The sequence below is a fragment of the Macaca nemestrina genome, chromosome 13 (assembly GCF_043159975.1).
Source record: "Macaca nemestrina isolate mMacNem1 chromosome 13, mMacNem.hap1, whole genome shotgun sequence".
NCBI lineage: Eukaryota > Metazoa > Chordata > Mammalia > Primates > Cercopithecidae > Macaca > Macaca nemestrina.
The window spans coordinates 9,663,103-9,684,811 of NC_092137.1; the positions used below are offsets into that span (position 1 = coordinate 9,663,103).

Here is a 21,709-nt window from a genome sequence, read left to right on the forward strand (position 1 = left end):
GATCCCTCTCAAGTATTTCAAGGATTCATCTGGTTTTACAGAAATTTTAATCTTAAACTTTTTTGAGTGTCATAATATATAGTCATTTATATAACTATACACTTATAGAAAAGCAAATATACCCAGTTTTATGTTACTAAAATAAAGATTTTACATCCATTTAAGTCAACGCTGCAGGTTTGAGAGGATTTTTTTTTTCTCAATTTAAAAGGGCTTCATACATTACTTTAAAAACCTCTACCATAACCATTCAGCGTCTCCAAGTTTAAAAAACCTTAATTTTGGGGGTTTTATTTGTTTGTTTGTTTGAGACAGGGTCTCGCTGTGTCACCCAGGCTGGAGTGAAGTGATGCAATCACAGCTCACTGCAGCCTCGACCTCCCAAGGCTAAAGTGAACCTCCCAACTCAGCCTCCCAAGAAGCTGGTACCAAAAGCGTGCATCACCATGCCTGGCTAATTTTTGTATTTTTTGTACACCATGTTGTCCAAGCTAGTCTTGAACTCCTGGGCTCAAACAATCCACCAGCCTCATCCTCAGCCTCCCAAAGTGCTGGGATTACTAGCCAAAACCCTCAATGTTTAAAATGCTTTAAATGAGAGGCCAGAGAGCCCTATATGAGGAATGAAGTGTGGTTACATGGGGATTCTGATAGTTCCGTGGTAAAAGGGTGAGGCTTCTAAGAACATTCTAGGAGCCTCAGGGAAGAAAACTGGAGAGGAGCATCTGTCAACGTAAGTCATTCTTCTCTTTGGTTCCTCCCCTGCCATGGGCTGTCTGGAGGCCCACAGAAAAGCACACAGGCACAGTGGTTCAGCTGTTCTAGGAGTCAGGAGATCTGTGCTCAATTCGACCTCTGCCACTACCAGTTGTATGACTAACCAGACAAGTCATTTAATCTTCCTGTTACTGGTTGAATTGTGCCACCCCAAAATTCAAATGTTGAAGTCCTAACCCTCAACAGTACCCCAGAATGTGACTCTATCTGGAAACAGGGCCCTTAAGGAGGTAATTAAGGTACACTGAGGTCATATGGGTGGGCCTTAAACCAATATGGCGGGTGTCCTGATAAGAAGATCAGAATACACACGCACTGAGGGAAAGACCATGTGAGAACACAGGGAGAAGACAGCACCTACACCACAAGTACCGTGGCCTCAGAAGAAATCAACCCTGCTGATCCCTTGATTTTGGACTTCCAGCTTCCAGAACTGTGAAAACCCCAACTTCTGTTAAGTCCCCCAGCCTATGCTGCTCTGTCATGTCAGCTGGAATAAACAATAACACTTGCTGAGCCTCTTCACAACAATGATGCTGTCTCAATCAACCTTTCAGGGTGCTCAGCAGATCAAATTAGACAGGGTATGAATGAGTACCACACAGGTGCTGCACGTTATGCTTCTCCATCTGGATGAAGAGTTATAATATCCTTCAATTCTATTAAAGCTTTGAAAACTTGATTTCAGCCTCATGAGACTCTGAACAGGAATCCAGATGAGCCACACCATACCTGCACTAGCCCATGCAAACTATGAGATAAATAAGTGTTGTTCTAAGCTGCTCCACTTGTGATAATTTGTTAAAGCAACAACAGGAAACTAATACACTTACCAACACATTAAAATATAACTACTATCACTTCATAGAAAGTCATTCTACACCAAAGTAATAGCACACACAAACTCAAGACACTGGAATCACATGGCAGTATCCTGTTATACAGCAAGACTCCAAATGATGTAAAATGATTAAGTTAGCCATCTTTAGATTAATCGCCAGAATAAAAACACAAAAATTTTAAATTCCTGTAGAGAACTTTCAGATCTCCAAGCTATATTTCTACTGTCCGATACATGTTCATAACCTGTTTGATAATTACTGCCCTAAAAGATAAACTGACAAGCTTCAGAGAGCCCTGAACTAAGTGTCCCGAACTAACAAAACAGTGTGCAAAAACTCTATATATTTGGTATCCATGTTATTTTCTAGAGCAGATCCACTGATTGCCTCATTAGATCCTCAAAGATATTAAGGTTAAGAAGCACTGCTTTGGCCGGGCACAGTGGCTCACACCTGTAATTCCAGCACTTTGGGAGGGCGAGGCAGGCAGATCATCTGAAGTCGGGAGTTCGAGACCAGCCTGACCAACATGGAGAAACCCCGTTTCTACTAAAAATACAAAAATTAGCTGGCCGTGGTGGTGCATGCCTATAATCCTAGCTACTCAGGAGGCTGAGGCAGGAGAATTGCTTGAACCTGGGAGGCGGAGGTTGCAGTGAGCCGAGATCATACCATTGCACTCCAGCCTGGGCAATAAGAGTGAAACCCTGTCTCAAAAAAAAAAAAGCAGCAGCATTGCTTTATAATGTTTTTCTTTTTCACGGAGTTTTTGTTATTTGTTGTGTATGCTGTTACATGGGATGAGGTTCCTGCTGGATCAGCTGGGGGAGATTGCTTCTTGGTTTCCATCTTTTCTAATATGCTCCTTCATTAAAACACATACAATCCACATAGCAGAAATCATAAAGTGGTGTTAATATCCAGGGTTCCAAGACCTACCTCTAGCAACATCTTCACATCCCAAGCATCCTTTTCTTCATTTGGGTAACTTTTTGCCATATTGTAATGCTTTTCACCAGGTTTTACCTCTTGTGGAGACTTGAGAATGCGAATCTATACTTAAAGAGATAATATACTTAGAACACTTCCAAAATAAGTCAGAAGACTCTGAATACTGCATTATTTTATCTGTTCAAAAAAAGAATTGTTCTAGAAAAAAACATTTTAAAACCAAAATTCATAAATTCTTCAGTTCTAATATTCAATGTTTGAAACAAACAGAGAAGCATATGGTATGGAAAACATGTCAATTAATTATTTATAATAATATGAATGTACTCCTACATTTTCATATCCTCTATGTTTATTTTGAAAAAATAAGAACTTGGGTTACAGGAGCCTAAAATAATTATTAGAACTATAGTCAACAGTTTAGGAAAGAATAATAAAATATACATCTCTTTGTGCATCAAAGGAATAAAAGACTAAGAACAGAGGCTTCTCCTTATATGTGCATTTCAGATAAATTCCTATTAAGCCTGCAAAGAAGGGGAAAAAAAGTAACAAAGGCTCCCATTAGAAAGTGTGAGATAAAGAAAGAAGGAAACTATGCTCAGCTCAGAGTTTCTGTGTGTCTCTCTTCCCTGCCTGCCTGCCTGCCTGTTCTGCTCTCCTCTGCCACTGTGTGGTAAGCTTACTGGGGTGGACTCTGCAGTTTTGATGGTGGCTGGTCAAGGTCAAATCTGGGACAACTACTTAGAAGCCCACCATGATGCACATCTAAACCACATCCTCCAATCCATCCTTCATCAGATGTAAGGAAGTTAATGTTTTAATCTCCTATATTATTCCTGTGTTCTTCAATTGGTTCCAAATGCCTAAAGCAAAAAGAAAATTTACAGGGTCCCTAAAACTCAAACATGATGCAGCTATTTATAATAAAACAAATGAGGCAGCTTTACATGCATGAACATGAAGTACTCTCCAACATACTGTGAAATTAAAAAGCGAGGTATAAAAGTGTACTGTATAGCACCGTTGTGTCAAATACAGACATATACATACACTATACATGCATATGACATCTCTAGAAAGATACATATGAAACTAGTGACATGAATGTCTTTGGGGAAAGGAACTGGTTTAACAATAAACAGGTTGCAGAGACTTACTTTTCACTGGTTTTTGTACTGTGTGTATGTTACCTATTCAAATAATAACTTAAAAAGAAAATGCAAAACAGTTGAAAGAGAATGAAAAGGGAAAAATCTCTTAGTTTTATACAAAAAATATCAAAGTTTAACATTTATAAATATGGTGAATGATTTAAAAAAATTTTTTAAACCTCTAAATTCTATACTGTAGAACTTATAAAAATATGGTTTACTACAAAAAGCCTGGAAAAAAAATAGAGATAACAATTTATATAACTTACATATCAAAATGTCTCTCTTGCCCAAAGTAATACCCTATGTCAGAAGTCTTTTTAGTCTTAGCAATTTGAAATAACTCTTCATATGAGCTATTAAGATGACACTAATATAACATTGCTAGACACATTCTGTTAACAGATTACAAGAAATCAGGAGACATCTGAGGGGAAAGAACCTAAAGGTTCTGTATATATAAATACAGCCTTGCAAAGGTACCCAGTATTTTTTAGTAAATTTTCTGACTAAGGATTCAACGGTACGTGTCACAGTTTTAACGAAAGACTTAAGCATAATCAGAGGGGGGAAAGAAACTACAGAGAATAAAAAGGCCATGAATTCAAAGAAGGAACAAAGCACAGCAGCGTAAAAGGCTTTCTACCTAAAGCGAGACTAAGGACAGAAAACCTCACAATCTAGAACTAATTAACATCAAAAATACTGCACAATTCATCAGAAGAAAAATCACTGGCATTTGAGAAAACTTATTTATAATTATTGTTAAGGACAAGTTTTTGGGTTTTGGATACAAGTCACAAATATTTACATTACATAACTTAAGTGAGTAATATAAGCCATATCTATTGATAAATACCTGCTCTATCTGTATTCCATAGCCTTTAAAACCCGCATTATCCCATGAAGTGTTCCGATAGATGTCATCAACTCTGTCAATTAGCTCTATCTGTGTGTATTTAAAAAAGAAAAAAGACATTATGTAGCTCTTTACCTCTCCTGGCAATGCAATATAAAATCTATGGAGGAAAAAAAAATCTCAGTTTAGAGGCCATTGCAGAAGTTTCTACTTTCACAAAAACTAGCATTAAGATGTTACTATATCTGAGTATTCCCAACCTTTGGCCCCAAACTTAAAGTGCTGTTACCAGAATAAAACAATGGTATAGTTTAACCTAAATTTCAGGTACTCAATTGCACATGGAACCAAAATGATGAGTAACAGGCTTTTGTAAAACTACCATTTCAGTCAATAATAAAAATTAAATTTAAAAGTCAATCAATATACCTGAAATACAGTTGACTCTTGAACAACATAGATTTGAACTTCAAGTGTCCACTTATATGTGGATTTCCTTAAGCCTTTGTCACCAGAGACAATATGAGCAACTCTTCCTCTTCCTCCTCAGCCTACTCAACATGAAGACCATTATGATGATCCACTTCCACTTAGTGAATGGTAAATGTATTTTCTCTTCCTTATGATTTTTCTTTATTTTATTTTTTCAGAGACAAGGTCTTGCTCTGTCACCAGGGGTACAGCACAGTGGCACGATCATAGCTCACTATAGCCTGAATTTCCGGGCTCAAGCAATCCTCTCACCTCAGCCTCCTGAGTAACAGAAGACTACAGGCGCACACCACCATGCCCAGCTTTTTTTTTTTTTTTTTTATGATTTTCATCATAACATTTTCCTTTAACGTAAGAACACAGTAATAATACATATAAAAAATACGTGTTAATCGACTGTTATTTTATTGGTAAGGCTTCTGGTCAATAGTAGACTATTAGTAGTTACATTTTTGGAGAATCAAAGTTATACAAGGGCCGGGCATAGTGGTTCACGCCTGTAATCCCAGCACTTTGGGAGGCTGAGGCAGGAGGACTGCTTAAGCTTAGAAGTTTGAGACCATCCTGAGAAATTCTCCATCTCTACTAAAAATCAAAAAACTTAGCCAGGAAGGGTGAACACCTGTTGTCCCAGCTACTCAGGAGGCTGAGGCGGGAAGATTGTTTTGTTCCAGGCAATAGAGGCCGCAGTGAGCTACGATTTCGCCACCGCACTCCGGCCTGGGCAACAGAGTCTAAAAAAAAAAGTGACATGAGGATTTTTGACTGCAGAGAGAAGGTCAGTGCTTCTAACCCCCACCCCCCGGCACTGTTCCGGGGTCAACCGTATTCCCTTCTAAAAAGAATTCCATCTTCACTCTGTCTCTTGGTGAGTACCTCAAATGTCTTCACCAGAAACAAGTAAGGTGCAGTGGCAGACAACTGCCAACCCTATTCCCCCACTCTCACCCCGAAAAGTTCAGCACTAAGGAATGGGTAAGAAGACAGCCAGAAAGAACAAGGTTCATTTCAGCAACCCTCCTTCTTTTGCTCTCTGATTTGGGAAAACTGGAGAAGGAAGGCAGTATTGTTTCCAAGGAAAATGACATGAGAAAGAACAAAATGCTAATTACCTATCTTTTTTCTCAAAGAGAATATTCTACTATTCAAAAACTGGGTTGATAAGGTTTGTTCCAGCAACTGTGAAACAAGTTATGTCTCAGAAATTGTAAAAAATACAAATTTCAAGACTAGATCTCTCATTATATTCATATTTGTAGTGTAATGAACAAAGAAGTAATATAAGAGGAGCCCCTTAATACAAAACCCAGATTAAGAGAGAAGCTTTTTAAAGTAAGAATCTCTATCTTAGGAACAAGAATCACAGTGACTCTTACTAGCCTCATAATAAATTCACTTGATATGGGGCCGAGTGCTGTGGCTCACACCTGTAATTCCAGCTACTTGTGATGCTGAGGCAGGAGAACTGCTTGAACCCAGGAGGTGGGGGTTGCAGTGAGCTGAGATTGCACCACTGCACTCCAGCCTGGGCAACACAGTGAGACTCTGTGTCAAACAAACAAACAAAAAAATCCACTTGACATGGAAGGGAAGGGAAAGAAGGGTAAGGGAGGGTATGAATAAAATGGACAGCATGGGAAAAGCAAGGCAATGAGAAAGACATCTTTACCGCCCCAGCTTCTTCTTGCTTCATGAATAGCTGCATTCTCCATTATTCCCTCAATAACAACATTTTCGTCAGTGCCAAGTAATCATGACGAATGAGGTCATACTAGCAAAAAATGTCAACGAAAAATGATTTCCCAGACTTTAAAAATCGTAATAGTTGGCCGGGCGCGGTGGCTCAAGCCTGTAATCCCAGCACTTTGGGAGGCCGAGACGGGCGGATCATGAGGTCAGGAGATCGAGACCATCCTGGCTAACACGGTGAAACCCTGTCTCTACCAAAAATACAAAAAAAGAAAACTAGCCGGGCGAGGTGGTGGGTGCCTGTAGTCCCAGCTACTCGGGAGGCTGAGGCAGAAGAATGGCTTGAACCTGGGAGGTGGAGCTTGCAGTGAGCCAAGATTGTGCCACTGCACTCCAGCCTGGCAACAGAGCAAGACTCTGTCTCAAAAAAAAAAAAAAAAATCATAAGAGTTCATGCTTAAAAATCCAGTATCAGCACTTCTTACATCTTTCCTTCACTTCTGTGCCCTAGAGCTAGTTATGACCATGAAAGTCCCACCTATTTCAAGTGAAGTCCAATGACTAGGTCTTTAACATGACAAACAAAACTCACCTTCCTCTCTGAAATATACATATAAGCAAAAGATAAACATGGGTTCATGCAAATACATATTTTTACATTCACATGTGACACCACAGGTTCACTGCCATGATAGCAGTAATGTTTTTAAAGAGCTCACTTATATCAAGGAGGAAGACTACATTATAACCTCTCCCAAAGCCTATATGCATAAATTCTAACATGCACAAAATATTAGTTCGAGGGTAAAATGGGTTGTCATAAATTTGAAACTATAATTTCCATACAGTAACATAAAAACCTCAGAGAAAATCCCTCAAATATTTTAGGGAAATAACAGAGTATCTGGAACAGATCTGGTTTCATTAAGTTTCATAGAATGTACCCACCCACAAGAATTTTTTTTTCAATTACTTGATGCAATATCAAATACTTACTAAGTAATTTGTAGTTGTACTCTCTTCCCCTCTGCCCATGTATCTGTAGAAGCGATGATCTGCTACCACCAATAATTTACACGTGTTCTTCATGGGATCTGGGTCAGCTCTTCTCTTCACTCGATGAACAAGCTCTAATATGAATTTGTATGCACTATTAAATCAAAATTCACCAAAACAAGGAGTTTTATGGTAACACTTTAAATCTAATATATTTTTGAAACAAACATTATGTGAGCTTAATATCACTAAAGGATCTTGAACAACAAAAAAAAAACAATTTGGAGGAAGACAGAAAAGTGAAAAGTAACATAAAGTTTAAACACTGTAGAATTCAAAACCAAGGACAAGTGCCTTCTTAATTTTTCAAATACAGAAACTTTAAAAAGTGTTCAACAGAGTAAGGCCGGGCATGTTGGCTCAGGCCTGCAATCCCAGCACTTTGCGAGGCCAAGGTGGGTGAATCACCTTAGGATGGGAGTTCGAGACCAGCCTGGCCAACATGATGAAACCCCATCTCTATTAAAAATACAAAAATTAGCCAGGTATGGTGGCGTCTGCCTGTAATCCCAGCTACTCATAAGGCTGAGGCAGGAGAATCACTTGAACCCAGGGTGCGGAGGTTGCAGTGAGACAAGATTATGCCATTGCACTCAAGCCAGGGCAACAAGAGTGAGACTCCATTTCTAAATAAATCAATCAATAAATAAACAAATAGTGCTCAACAGAGTAAAACATTCACCTAATGCTGGGCTATGAAGCTGTCAGTCATATTCTACAACAAGAAGTTTATGAATTAACCAAAATAACAGTAAAAATGTCAAAATATTCACATTGAAAATTAGTTTGTGTTAATATGACAACTTTCTTGTGAAATAAATTAAGAATTTATTTATATATTAAAATGCTAATATATATTTTAATAATATTGTAATAACATAACCATCTTTGGCCTGGCACGTTGGCTCACGCCTGTAATCCCAACACTTTGGGAGGTTGAGGTGGGCGAATCACTTGAGGCCAGGAGTTCGAGAACAGCCTGGTCAACATGGTGAAACCCCATCTCCACTAAAAATACAAAAATTAGCCAGGACTGGTGGCACGTGCCTATAATCCCAGCTACTCGGAAGGCTGAGGCAGGAAAATCACTTGAACCTGGAAGTCAAAGGTTGCAGTGAGCCGAGATTGCACTGCAAAAACAAAACAAAACAAAACAAAACAAAACAAAAAAACCTAACCAGGGGTGTTTTGGGCAGTAAAATTCCAAGATGGTTATGTTTTTTAAATGACCCTAAATAGATTGTCCCAAGATGGATATAACCTTCTTGTATTCTAAGCAGTATATACATAGGTCTCTCCTGCTACCAATTAATTTCTTATAAACTCTAAAGATTGTCTTTCCACCATTATTATCATTTCTAAATATCTGCAAGAATATTTTCCCTCGGATCACTCCATTTCCCTTTTCCCTAATCTTTTTTAAAGTCTAATCTTTGTTGTTCCCATTATTTTCTAGAGTTTTCAACTCTTACATCATAGACAAAAGAAGTTGAAAATTTCTGGAATAAAACTCTTATTTGCATGCCAAATACTATAGTTACTTGACAATCATGTTATTTTTTTATCAAATAACAACTATTGAAGTCAATTGTAATATGTTTGTTTCTTATTTGAAATACAGTCTTTAAGCCTTACCTTCAGGTGGTCCTCTGTCTACTAACCCTTTTGGGAGCAACTCTTCATTATCCACTTTTAAATAACCACACACTTTTGGAGACTGCAAACGTGAAACATTCTTGATATCTTCAGATTTATAAACTAACATTCTTTTGTCTTTGGTATCATTAACAAATCTCCAAAGTGGCTAAAACAGAAAATATACACGACTGAGATGGAAAAAAATAACAATTCCTAGACACTAAATTCTAACATTCTTTGCTTGTTCTTAGATAACATTCATTTCTAGGTTAAGTAAACTGATTAGTCATGTTATTAAAATAAATAATCTCAATTTTTAATCATACGGAGTTTCTAGGCTGGTAAGTAAACATGTAGATCATAAACTCTGATTATTTTATCTGTATATAAATAAAGCTTTACATACTTTGCACATTGTGAAATCTTTCAGAGGATGCAGAAGAGAAAAATGCATATCATTTTCCACTCATTCATTCCAAAACATTATGTAATATCTACTGTATACTGGCACTGTTATAGGTGATGGTGCTATAGTAATGAAAATTGGACAAGGTTTCTGTTCATGCAGCATCTTCATTTTAGCTTCCTTAACACTTAGGTGTTTGACATCTTTTTGCCACGTTAGGCTTTATCCACACAAAAGAACAAACATATTTATATGAAAGAAAACTCAGAACTTGCAACAATAGGTCTGAACCTTATTACTGGTTTCAGCGAATGCAGTTTTTAAAAAAAATCTCCACTTACAATGTTACAAGGCCAGAGTAAATCACAATTAATATACTCTAAAGTTTACCCAAGTCAAAAGGTTGTTTGTTTTGTTTCAAAGCAAAGTTATTCTCTGTAAGAACACTGGTCTCATCAGAACCAGGCGGTTTGTAGAGGACACACAAAAAATATATTTATCTCCATCAGGGAAATGCAAATCAAAACCCCAGTGGGAAAAAAGAACCCACAATGAAATACCCCTGTATACCCACTAGGATGACTATGATCAAAGACAAATACTGGTGAGGATGTAGAGAAATCCAGAACCCTCATATATGCTGATGAGAATGTAAAATGGTAAAACCACTTTAGAAAATAGTCTGGCAGGTCCTCAAAGGTTAAAAGTAGAATAACCATATGACCCAGCAATTCTGCTCCTAGTATATAACCAAGAGAAATGAAAACACAAGGAGTAATGTAAATAATAGCTAAAAAGTGGAAACAACCCAAATGTCCATCAACAACTAATCAATGAATAAACAAAATGCAGTTTATCCATACAATGGAATATTATTCAGCAACAAAAATAAATAAGATACAGATAGATGCTACAACGTAGATGAACCCTGGAAACATTATTCTAAGCGAAAGAAGCCACACACGGGCTGGGCGGAGTGGTTCACATCTGTAATCCCAGCACTTTGGGAGGCCAAGGCAGGCGGATCACTTGAGGTCAGGAGTTTGAGACCAGCCTGGCCAACACAGTGAAACCCTGACTCTAGTAAAAAATACAAAAATTAGTCAGGTATGGTGGCAGGCGCCTGTAATCCCAGCTACTCGGGAGGCTGAGGCGAGAGAATCAGTTGAACCCAGGAGGCGGAGGTTGCAGTGAGCCGAGATCATGCCACTGCACTCCAGCATGGGCGACAGAGCAAGACTCCATCTCAAAAAAATTAAAAACTTAAAAAGAAGCCACACGGCCGGGCGCGGTGGCTCAAACCTGTAATCCCAGCACTTTGGGAGGCCGAGACGGGCGGATCACGAGGTCAGGAGATCGAGACCATCCTGGCTTAACACGGTGAAACCCCGTCTCTACTAAAAAAATACAAAAAACTAGCCGGGCGAGGTGGCGGGCGCCTGTAGTCCCAGCTACTTGGGAGGCTGAGGCAGGAGAATGGCGTAAACCCGGGAGGCGGAGCTTGCAGTGAGCTGAGATCCGGCCACTGCACTCCAGCCTGGGCGGCAGAGCGAGACTCCGTCTCAAAAAAAAAAAAAAGAAGCCACACACAAAAGACCACATATAATTCCATTTATATGAGATGACCCAAATAGACAAATCTAAACAGACAGTAGATTCCTGGTTGCCTAGAGCTGGGGGAGTTAGGGGGGAAGAGGGAAGGATGGCTAAAGGATACAACGTTTCTTTTTCAGTTCATGAAAATGTTCTACAATTGAATGTGGTGGTGTTTGCACAACTCCATCAATATATGAAAACTGCCTGGCGTGATGGCTCACGCCTGTAATCTCAGCACTTTGGGAGGCCATGGTGGGCGGATAACTTGAGGCCAGGAGTTCAAGACCAGCCTGACCAACATGGTGAAACCCCATCTCTACTGAAATACAAAAATTAGCCAGGCATGGTGGTGGGCGCCTGTAATCCCAGCTACTCAAGAGGCTGAGCAGGACAATCACTTGAACCCAGGAGGCAGAGGTTGCAGTGATCATGCCACTGCACTCCAGCCTGGGTGACAGAGTGAGACTCTGTCTCAAAAATACACACACACACACACACACACACATACACACACACAACTACAAAACTATATATATTAAAGGGGTGAATACTATAGTATGTGAATTATATCTCAATAAAACTGTTAAACATTATATGCATACACATCTTTGGTAATCTATGTATGAGGTGGATGTAAGAAACAATGGTTACAGAATTTCAGGGCTAGCAGAGGCCTCAAAAGTTAACTAACCCAACTTCTGGGCTACAGGAATCTTCCATATTTAGTAAAGTTCATTTAGCCTATGAATAGAAGTGAAAATTTTTTTTATTTTGTGTCAAACATTTCTAAGTTCACATTGATTGTTTCCTAGTATAGCCAGTCAAGCACAGAAAAAGACAGCTGGCTTTGGGATCAGATATATCTGAGTTCAAACCTCAACGGTACCTCACTATGTGCCTTGGACAAGTACCCTGAGCATAACCTCCCTCGTTAGGTAAAGCAGTGATAATACCTAACTTGAAGATTATGAAGATTATGTAGGTAATAAATCTAGTTTTATAATAAGATTTCAAAAGAAAAGTGGTCGTTATTAATAAAAGCTAAGCCTATTACCACTATTACTAGTAAGTTGCTGGAAAAAATCATTTGATGAGTAATTGACTAAAAGGCAGAAAACTTGATTGGATCCTGGATTGGAAAACCAAAAAAAATCTATGAAGGAGATTTTGAGGATGACTAGAGACTTTGACTATGGCATGATTATTAGATAATACTGTAGAATTCTTTTCATTTTCTCAGGTATGTTACTTTTATTACAGCTATAGAAAAGAGTGCCTAGGGATGCATACAGAAGTAGTCAGGGGTGAAGTGTCATGATGTTTGCAAACGATTTGCATATGATTCAGGAAAAAAAGAGAGAAAGCTAGCATGACATTATGTCAGAAATTGTGGGCCGGGTGCGGTGGCTCAAGCCTGTAATCCCAGCACTTTGGGAGGCCGAGATGGGCAGATCACGAGGTCAAGAGATCGAGACCACCCTGGCTAACATCGTGAAACCCCGTCTCTACTAAAAAAATACAAAAAACTAGCCAGGCGAGGTGACGGGCGCCTGTAGTCCCAGCTACTCGGGAGGCTGAGGCAGGAGAATGGCATAAACCCGGGAGGCGGAGCTTGCAGTGAGCTGAGATCTGGCCACTGCGCTCCAGCCTGGGCGACAGAGTGAGACTCCGCCTCAAAAAAAAAAAAAAAAGAAATTGTGTTAGAAATTGTTTAAGGGCTACATGGTTTTTGTTTTTTGTTTTGTTTTGTTTTTAATCTTTCTGTAGCTACAGGGTACTTTTTAATCTTTCTGTAGATTTGAACATTTTCTTTTTTCTTTTTTTTTTTTTTGAGACAGAGTTTCACTCTGTCACCCACACTGGAGTACAGTGGAGCGATCTCAGCTCACTGCAACCTCTGTCTCCCAGGTTCAAGCGATTCTCCTGCCTAGGCCTCCCGAGCAGTTGGGATTACAGGTGCAAGCCACCAAGCCTGGCTAATTTTTGTATTTTTGGTAGAGAAGAGGTTTCACCATGTTGGCCAGGCTGGTCTCGAACCCCTGGCCTGAGGTGATCCACCCACCTCAGCTTCCCAAAGTGCTGGGATGACAGGCATGAGCCACCGCACAAGCTAAACATTTTCAAAACTAAAAGTTGGGGAAGGCCAAGCACGGTGGCTCATGCCTGTCATCCCAGGACTTTGGGAGGCCGAGGTGGGCAGATCACAGGTCAGACGTTCAAGACCAGCCTGGCCAGCATGGTGAAACCCCGTCTCTACTAAAAATACAAAAATTAGGCCAGACGCAGCGGGTCACGCCTGTAAGCCCAGCACCTTGGGAGGCCAAGGCGGGTGGATCACCTGAGACTAGGAGTTCAAGACCAGACTGGCCAACATGGCAAAACCCCGTCTCTACCAAAAATACAAAAACTAGCTGGGCACAGTGGCGTGTGCCTGTAATCCCAGCTACTTGGGAGGCTGAGGCAGGAGAAATGCTTGAACCTGGGAGGCGGAGATTGCAGTGAGCCGAGATTGCGCCACTGCACTCCAGCCTGGGCGATAGAGCAAGACTCCATCTCAAATAAATAAATAAAAGTTGGGGGAAATATTATCTCACCATGCAAGTTTAACCCAGGATTATTTATATAAATAGTAAGCTATGGTAAAGTCAGTGACAGTTTAAAATATTTAATGGCTGTGCACAGTGACTCACACCTGTCATCCCAGCACTTTGGGAGGCCAAGCGGAAGGATTGCTTACAGCCAGGCATTTGAGACCAGCCTGGCCAACACAGTGAGACCACATCAAAAATGTGATGCACTTCTACAAAAATTTAACAAATTAGTTGGGCATGGTGGCATGCACCTGTAGTCCCAGCTACACAGGAGCCAGAAGAGAGGGATTGTCTGAGCCCAGGAGGTCAAGGCTGCAGTGAGCTATGATGGCACCACTGCACTTCAGCCTGAATGACCGAGTAAGACTCTGTCATAATTAAAATATTTAATGATGATGTGTTAAAAATAAGATATATATTTTTTCCTGCTCACTTATATTCCTAAGATCTTAGTGCAGATGAACAATGTTTTTACATCAAGGTAAGTGTAAAGAATTATTTTTTTTCGGCCGGGCGCGGTGGCTCAAGCCTGTAATCCCAGCACTTTGGGAGGGCGAGACGGGCGGATCACGAGGTCAGGAGATCGAGAACATCCTGGCTAACACGGTGAAACCCCGTCTCTACTAAAAAATACAAAAAAACTAGCCGGGCGAGGTGGCAGGCACCTGTAGTCCCAGCTACTCGGGAGGCTGAGGCAGGAGAATGGCGTAAACCCAGGAGGCGGAGCTTGCAGTGAGCTGAGATCCGGCCACTGCACTCCAGCCTGGGCAACAGAGCGAGACTCTGTCTCAAAAAAAAAAAAAAATTTTTTTTTTCACGTCAGACTTGTAACGTGCTAACACTGTAACAAGGTTCTAGGGTGGCACATCTCATACATGTGTGTGAACAGCCAATCACCACACTTATGAACTATAAAAGTATCAAAAAGAATTATAAAGAGTATGAAAATCACCACTGTAAATAACAAATCATTTTTCAATAAAAATTAATTTCATGCAAAAATCCTTCAAGGTATCTGATGAGTATACTTGTAAGTAAACATCTTTGTGTGTGTGTATGTGTGAGATAGGGTCTCGCTCTGTCACCCAGGCTGGAGTGCAGCAGTACAATCTCAGTTCACTGCAGTCTCTGCCTCCAGAATTCAACTGATCCTACCGCCTCAGCATTCTGAGTAGCTGAGACCACAGGCATGTACCACTACGCCCAGCTAATTTCTTTTTTTCTTTTGTGGGGGAGTAGAGACAAGGTCTCCCTATATTGCCTAGGCTGGTCTCAAATCCCTGGACTCAAGCAGTCCACCCGCCTCAGCCTCCCAAAGTGCTTTTTACAGGTGTGAACCACTGTGCCTGGCTAAGTAAATATCTTATAATGAAATATTAGTTATACTCATTTTCATTCTTAGTGAAACAAAGATATGGGTGGAAACAGAATTCCTATTTTTCCAAAAGGAAGTATTTGAAAAAAATGAGTAATCTGGCAGGGCGTGGTGGCTCATGCCTGTAATCCCAGCACTTTGGGAGGCCGAGATGGGCGGATCACGAGGTCAGGAGTTCAAGACCAGCCTAGCCAACACAGTGAAACCCCATCTCTACTAAAAATACAAAAATTAACCGGGCATGGTGGCACACGCCTGTAATCCCAGCTACTCAAGGGACTGAGGCAGGAGAATCGCTTTAACCTGGGATGTGGAGGATGCAGAGAGCTGAGATGGTGCCATTGCACTCCTGTCCGGGTGACAGGGCGATATGCCATCTCAAAAAAAAAAAAAAAAAAAATTGTAATCTGAGCAAATTTAACTTGGATCCTAAAGACACACATTTTAGCTTAAGAATAAGCTGGCCAGGCACAGTGGCTCACGCCTTTAATCCCAGCATTTTCAGAGGCCGAGGCTGGCAGATCATGAGGTCGGGAGATCGAGACCATTCTGGCCAACATTGTGAAACCCGTCTCTACCAAAAATACAAAAATTAGCTGGGTATGGTGGCACGCGCCTGTAATCCCAGCTACTTGGGAGGCTGAGGCAGGAGAATGGCTTGAACCCAGGAGGCAAAGACTGCAGTGAGCCGAAATCGCGCCACTGTACTCCAGCCTGGCAACAGAGCGAGATTCAGCCTCAAAAAAAAAAAAAAAAAAAAGAATAAATTATTCTACGGAAATAAGCAAGCATATGCACTGCAGCAAAAACAATGCTGTGCGTTTACCACACTGCTTTCTTTCTGAGCTCAAATTACGACGATCTTCCTATTCTCCTTTATAGCTGGTCAGAGATAAAGTGTTCTAGAATGTATTGAATGGAAGGTCATTTCCAAGCCTGGCCCTTAATATCCTGTTTAATTTTCTAGCTCTGTTTCCCTTCTGTGAGAACTACAGAGGACATGTGTCCAAAAGTCAAAGCCACAAAGTAGAGGAGAACCACCTAACCCACATCAAGCCACAGGAGAGTAAGAAAAAACCTTGCTTGTGTTAAGCTACTCAGCTATGGGAGTTTATCTGAAGCCCTGGCACAGCCTAGAAAGAGCTTCCTACAGTTTCTTCATTTAACTTCCCAGACTACTCCCTATCATCCAGACTATTCCAACTAAATACATGCACCAAAAGGTGTGCCCAAGGCTATTCACTACAATACCTTTTATTTCAAAAATTAGAAACAAAACAGTTGAGGCCAGGCACGGTGGCCCACGCCTGTAATCCCAGCACTTTTGGAGGCTGAGGCTGGCAGATCATAAGGTCAGGAGATCGAGACCATCCTGGCCAACATGGTGAAACCCTGTCTCTGCTAAAAATACAAAAATTAGCGAGGTTTGGTAGCACGTGCCTGTAGTCTCAGATACTCGAGGGACTAAGGCGGGAGAATCACTTGAACCCGGGAGACAGAGGTTGCAGTGAGTGGAGACCATGCCAGTGCATTCCAGTCTAAGTGACAGAGTTATACTCCATCTCAAAAACAAAAAACAAAAAAATTAGCCGGACATGGTGGCACACGCCTGCAGTCCCAGCTACTTGGGAGGCTGAGGCAGGAGAATCGCCTGAACCAGGGAGGCAGGGGTTGTAGTGTGCCAAGATCACACCATTGCACTCCAGCCTGGGTGACAGAGCAAGACTCCATCTCAAAAAAACAAAACAAAAATACCCAAAACAGTTGAGCATGAAGTGGGATTGGTTAAATAAATGTTACAGTGTATCAATGGAGCAACAGGCAGCCTTTATTAAAAACCCTAATTGGCCGGGTACAGTGGCTCACACCTGTAATCCCAGCACTTTTGGAGGCCGAGGCAGGCGATCACAAGGTCAGGAGATCGACACCATCCTGGCCAACATGGTGAAACCCCATCTCTACCAAAAATACAAAACTTAGCTGCGTGTGGTGGTGTGTGTCTGTAATCCCAGCTAATAGGGAGGCTGAGGCAGGAGAATTGCTTGAACCAGGGAGCAGAGGTTGCAGTGACCCAAGATCATGCCACTGCACTCCAGCCTAGTGACAGGCAAAAAAAAAAAAGAACCCTAATTTAGGCCGGGAGTGGTGGATCACACCTGCAATCCCAGCACTTTGTGAGGCCAAGACAGCCAAATCACCTGAGGTCGGTAGTTCAAGACCAGCCTGACCAACACGGAGAAACCCCATCTCTACTAAAAATACAAAATAAGCCAGGTATGGTGGAGCATGCCCACAATACCAGCTACTCGGGAGGCTGAGGCAGGACAATCGCTTGAACCCGGGAAGTGGAGGTTGCGCTGAGCTGAGATCGCACCATTGCACTCCAGCCAACAAGAGGGAAACTCCGTCGCAAACAAACAAACAAACAAAAAAAACCAACTAATTTAGATCTGTATTAACATGAAAAGGTTCATAATCATATCGTTAAACGAAAAATATGTAAAGACAAACTGTACATATTGTATAGTCCTACTTATGCAGGAAAAAATAGTGGGTATACTTATTTGTGTATATACACACAGAAAAAAAATTTGGAAGGATGTCTGTCAAAATGTCAATAGTAGTTATCTGTCCAAGTACAGATAATCTAGTTTCCAAATTTTGCAATGAGCATATATTTTAAAATAAAGGTATTCTTAAAAAATAAATTGATTTGAAAGAACAAACAAATTTAAGACATTCCAGGGATGCTTTGCCTATTCTAGAATGAATGTATTTATAATATTAGTTCCTTTACTTTCCACTAAACTTCTGACTCTTTCTGGTAGGCTAGACTCCTCAAAACATTGACATTAAATAGTTCAAACATTAACAAACTATAACATACTGCAAGTCCATAGGTTTCTTTTTCACAATAATGGATAGTCAAAAGACTAACAGTTGCGTAATTTGGATATAATTAAAATATATAGTATTTATACCTCCAGCAGACTGTTTTACCCCTATTGAGCACTCAAATACACCTGAACATTTCATTTTGACCTATCTTACTCAGTTTTCCCACAGGTGATCCATTTTAGTGACATCACCACCACCACCCAGAGTTTTCTCATTTTTCAAGAAACACAGAATCAACTTCAATTCACAATTATGTAGTAAACGTTGTTTTGTAGACTAGTATCTGACAGACAGATATGTGTCTTAACCAATGCAGCCACCGTGGTCTTGATTTCTACTGCTACTCTTTCAGTGGAAGAGCGACCACAGCCTGACTTTCCTAGCTTCCTCTTTAACTTCTCAGACTATGAACTATCACCTTTGCTTGATCTAGCATTTCCAGTGTGTCCAGCAGAAAACAGAGAAATTGAAAAATAATACTTCACTTTCATTTCTGAGGATGTTTACACTTACTGATTATTTGAGAAAGAATTAAAAAATTAGTCAGGAGGGAAAGTTTTCTCTTCCTATTATCCATCCCAATTATGGTACTTAGAAATACAGGGTATATCATAAGACAGCTTCTTAGAGATTATCCTTTTTTAAAAATCTACTTTCCTGGTAAAAGACTTCAAATAAAAAGAGAAAAGAAATAAGTATAATTACTTATTTTATTGCAGAACTAAGCAGCTTTTTGAAAATCAGAGCTATAAGCTACTGAAAAAAAATTCACATATAAATTTACCTCTATGTTATATTCAGCCCCATCTGTGTTGATTCTGATCATAACATCATCATCTCTTATGTGGGCTAGAACCCTAGAGTCAGGTTCACCTTAAGAGAGAAAAAAAAATTTATTATTTAAAGATACTTACATCAAATAAGAAACTACGCATTACTCTCAATAAAAATTAAATCCTTCAGGGTGGAATTTGCCTAGTACTGTGACAGCTCTGCAAAACAAGAAACAAAGGCCCGAGAAAGAAGCTAGATAATCTCACCTCCTAAGGGGTAGCCTTAAGTTTAGTCACTTGAAACCTATCCCTTTCCCAAAAAAAACAAAACTACTAAGATTTTCTTCTGGAATAATTTTATCTACTTTTAGGTAAAGGAAGAACTAGGAGAGATAGAAAGCATGATTTGGAATGTACAGGCCTAGGAACTGTACTATTTGTGGATTTCAATGCCATTTGTTTTTTCATTGCAGAAAAAGGTCAAAAAGTAAACCACAATTGCTTGTTTGATAGATTTTTCTCAAATACATACATAATAGGATCACAAAGTATTTTATCTCCAAGCTTCCCTGTTTAAAATATAAAGAAAGCTTACAGTCACTGATGAAAAGAAAGGTTAAATTCCTATCACTTAAGAGGAATTTAATTTTAATCATTAAACCAGTCAGTTAGTATGACGTTTAGATAATACTCATTTCCTCCTATTAGAATATTTCCACTTCTAAACTTAAATACCTCAAAGAAAACAGTCAAAGAATAGCACTTCTACGATACCCCGTCCCCACTACCCTGCACCAGAAAAGAATATGCAATCAAGTTAGATTTGGAGACCTAACACACCAGACACGGGGCAAACCAACAAGCTCCATACTAACCAACCATGTGTCCAGTGAAGAAGTCCTGCCATTTCACAGTGTACTCGCTTTCATTTTTACCATCCACCACCACGACCTTGAAATTTTGTGAAAAACGTTCAGTACTTGATGTCAGGTATAATTTAAAATGCCTAAAGAAAAATGCATTCATATTTTACTCTAAGCACACAAATTATAAGTCTCATTTTCATATAATTAAACTTTCTTAAAAAGCCAGAAGCGTTGACATTAATAAGACACTATGCAAGTTACAACTAAAGTCTTATTAGGTACTTAGAGCAATATATCTCCTATAAAGACAAACAGACTAATTTATTTAGCTATAAAAACAGCAGACCAAAATAAACTCACACTAGGGAAAACATATTCAAAGAACTTACACGTTCATGTCTCCTGGAAAACACTGAAGAATAAAGAAATACACACGACTGAATAGTTAAGTTGGAATCCTGATTATCTAAAAAAAGTATTATTAAAAACTAATCCAATTATACACTATTTATTGAACACCTACTTGGTGTTAGGTACTATGCATCTATTACCTCCACTTCACACAAGTACAAATTGAGGCTTGGAAGCTAATCAACCTACTCAAAGTTACACAGCTAGTAAATGGTGAAACTGGGAAATAAGACTGGTTTATTTCAAAACCCTGTATTATGCTGTCTCTAACTATCAAGCTGGGTGGACTATGAGAAAATTCTTATTGCTGTGTAAAATTAATAAATGCTGCTTTCTATATTTAAAAGTACTCATGTGGCCTCGCGCAGTGGCTCAGGCCTGTAATCCCAGGACTTCGGGAGGCCGAGCTGGGCGGATCACGAGGTCAGGAGATTGAGACCATCCTGGCTAACATGGTGAAACCCCATCTCTACTAAAAACACAACAAATTAGCCGGGCGTGGTGGCGGTTGCCTGTAATCCCAGCTACTTGGGAGGCTGAGGCAGGAGAATGGCATGAACCCAGGAGGTGGAGCTTGCAGTGAGCGGAGATCCTGTCACTGCAAGACTCTGTCGCAAAAAACAAAAAAAGTACTCATACTTTTTTCCTCCTCAAAACCACATATCCCGCAAAACAGTAATCCACAATTACCGTTAGGAAAATAAATATGAGGTATCCAAGACAGAAGTTAGAATATAAACTCCATCAGCACCAGGAGACAGGAAAGAGGGGAAGGGAGGGGAAGGGAGGGGAGGGGAGGGGAGGTATACATTCCAGTTCTTTAGTGGGCTTATTATTCTTTTTGCTTTCTATGAGTTTCAGTCCAGTTCTTTAATTGGCTTACCATTCTTTTTGTTTTCTATGACTTTAGGTCCTTACATGAACTAGGAGTGGTGAGCAAGAGTTTCTCAATTATTATTTATAGCCTTTCAGTGTGTCCATGAACACCAAAGACAAAAAAAGGTATATTATTCATCTCACCCACAGAAACAAATTTTGTCAGCTGTGGTACTGAAAATATATTACTTCCCCATGGGATTGCAAAAGTCTTTAAACTACCGGAAAGAAATCTAGACTGGGACTATCTCCATGGCAACAAATATTTTTAACTTTTTGAGCATAACAAGGTAATTTTAGTTTGCTCGTGGTTTTTTAATGGTCAAAGGGAAAAGACAACAATAGAACATTATTTCATAAATCCTTGGAACATTTTCTTCTGCTATCCTAAAACATATCTTCCCACACATTCTCAGTTATGATTTTTCCCTCCAGTTATGTTGAGAACTTTCAAAAGCA

At 39.9% G+C, this 21,709-nt stretch overlaps 1 protein-coding gene and 1 non-coding gene across 4 annotated transcripts in view; both read right to left on the minus strand.

Annotated features, from left to right (window-relative positions):
* LOC105486511 (ADAM metallopeptidase domain 17) overlaps positions 1-21,709 on the minus strand; it is a 68,921-nt gene that overhangs the window by 28,917 nt on the left and 18,295 nt on the right. The window contains exons 3-8 of one of the 3 annotated variants that reach the window (XM_071076204.1): positions 19,973-20,103; positions 19,109-19,197; positions 9,456-9,624; positions 7,761-7,894; positions 4,584-4,673; positions 2,559-2,672 (exon numbers count right to left, since the gene is read on the minus strand). In XM_071076204.1, coding sequence (XP_070932305.1) covers positions 2,559-2,672; positions 4,584-4,673; positions 7,761-7,894; positions 9,456-9,624; positions 19,109-19,197; positions 19,973-20,103 — 727 coding nt within the window. Of the gene's footprint in view, positions 1-2,558; positions 2,678-4,583; positions 4,674-7,760; positions 7,915-9,455; positions 9,625-19,108; positions 19,198-19,972; positions 20,104-21,709 lie in introns of those variants that run through there. The other 2 variants (XM_071076205.1, XM_071076206.1) reach the window with 2 other exon arrangements.
* Positions 14,869-14,972, minus strand: LOC112427527 (small nucleolar RNA U13). The gene has a single exon (XR_003019137.2). It is a non-coding gene; the product is annotated as a small nucleolar RNA U13 (small nucleolar RNA).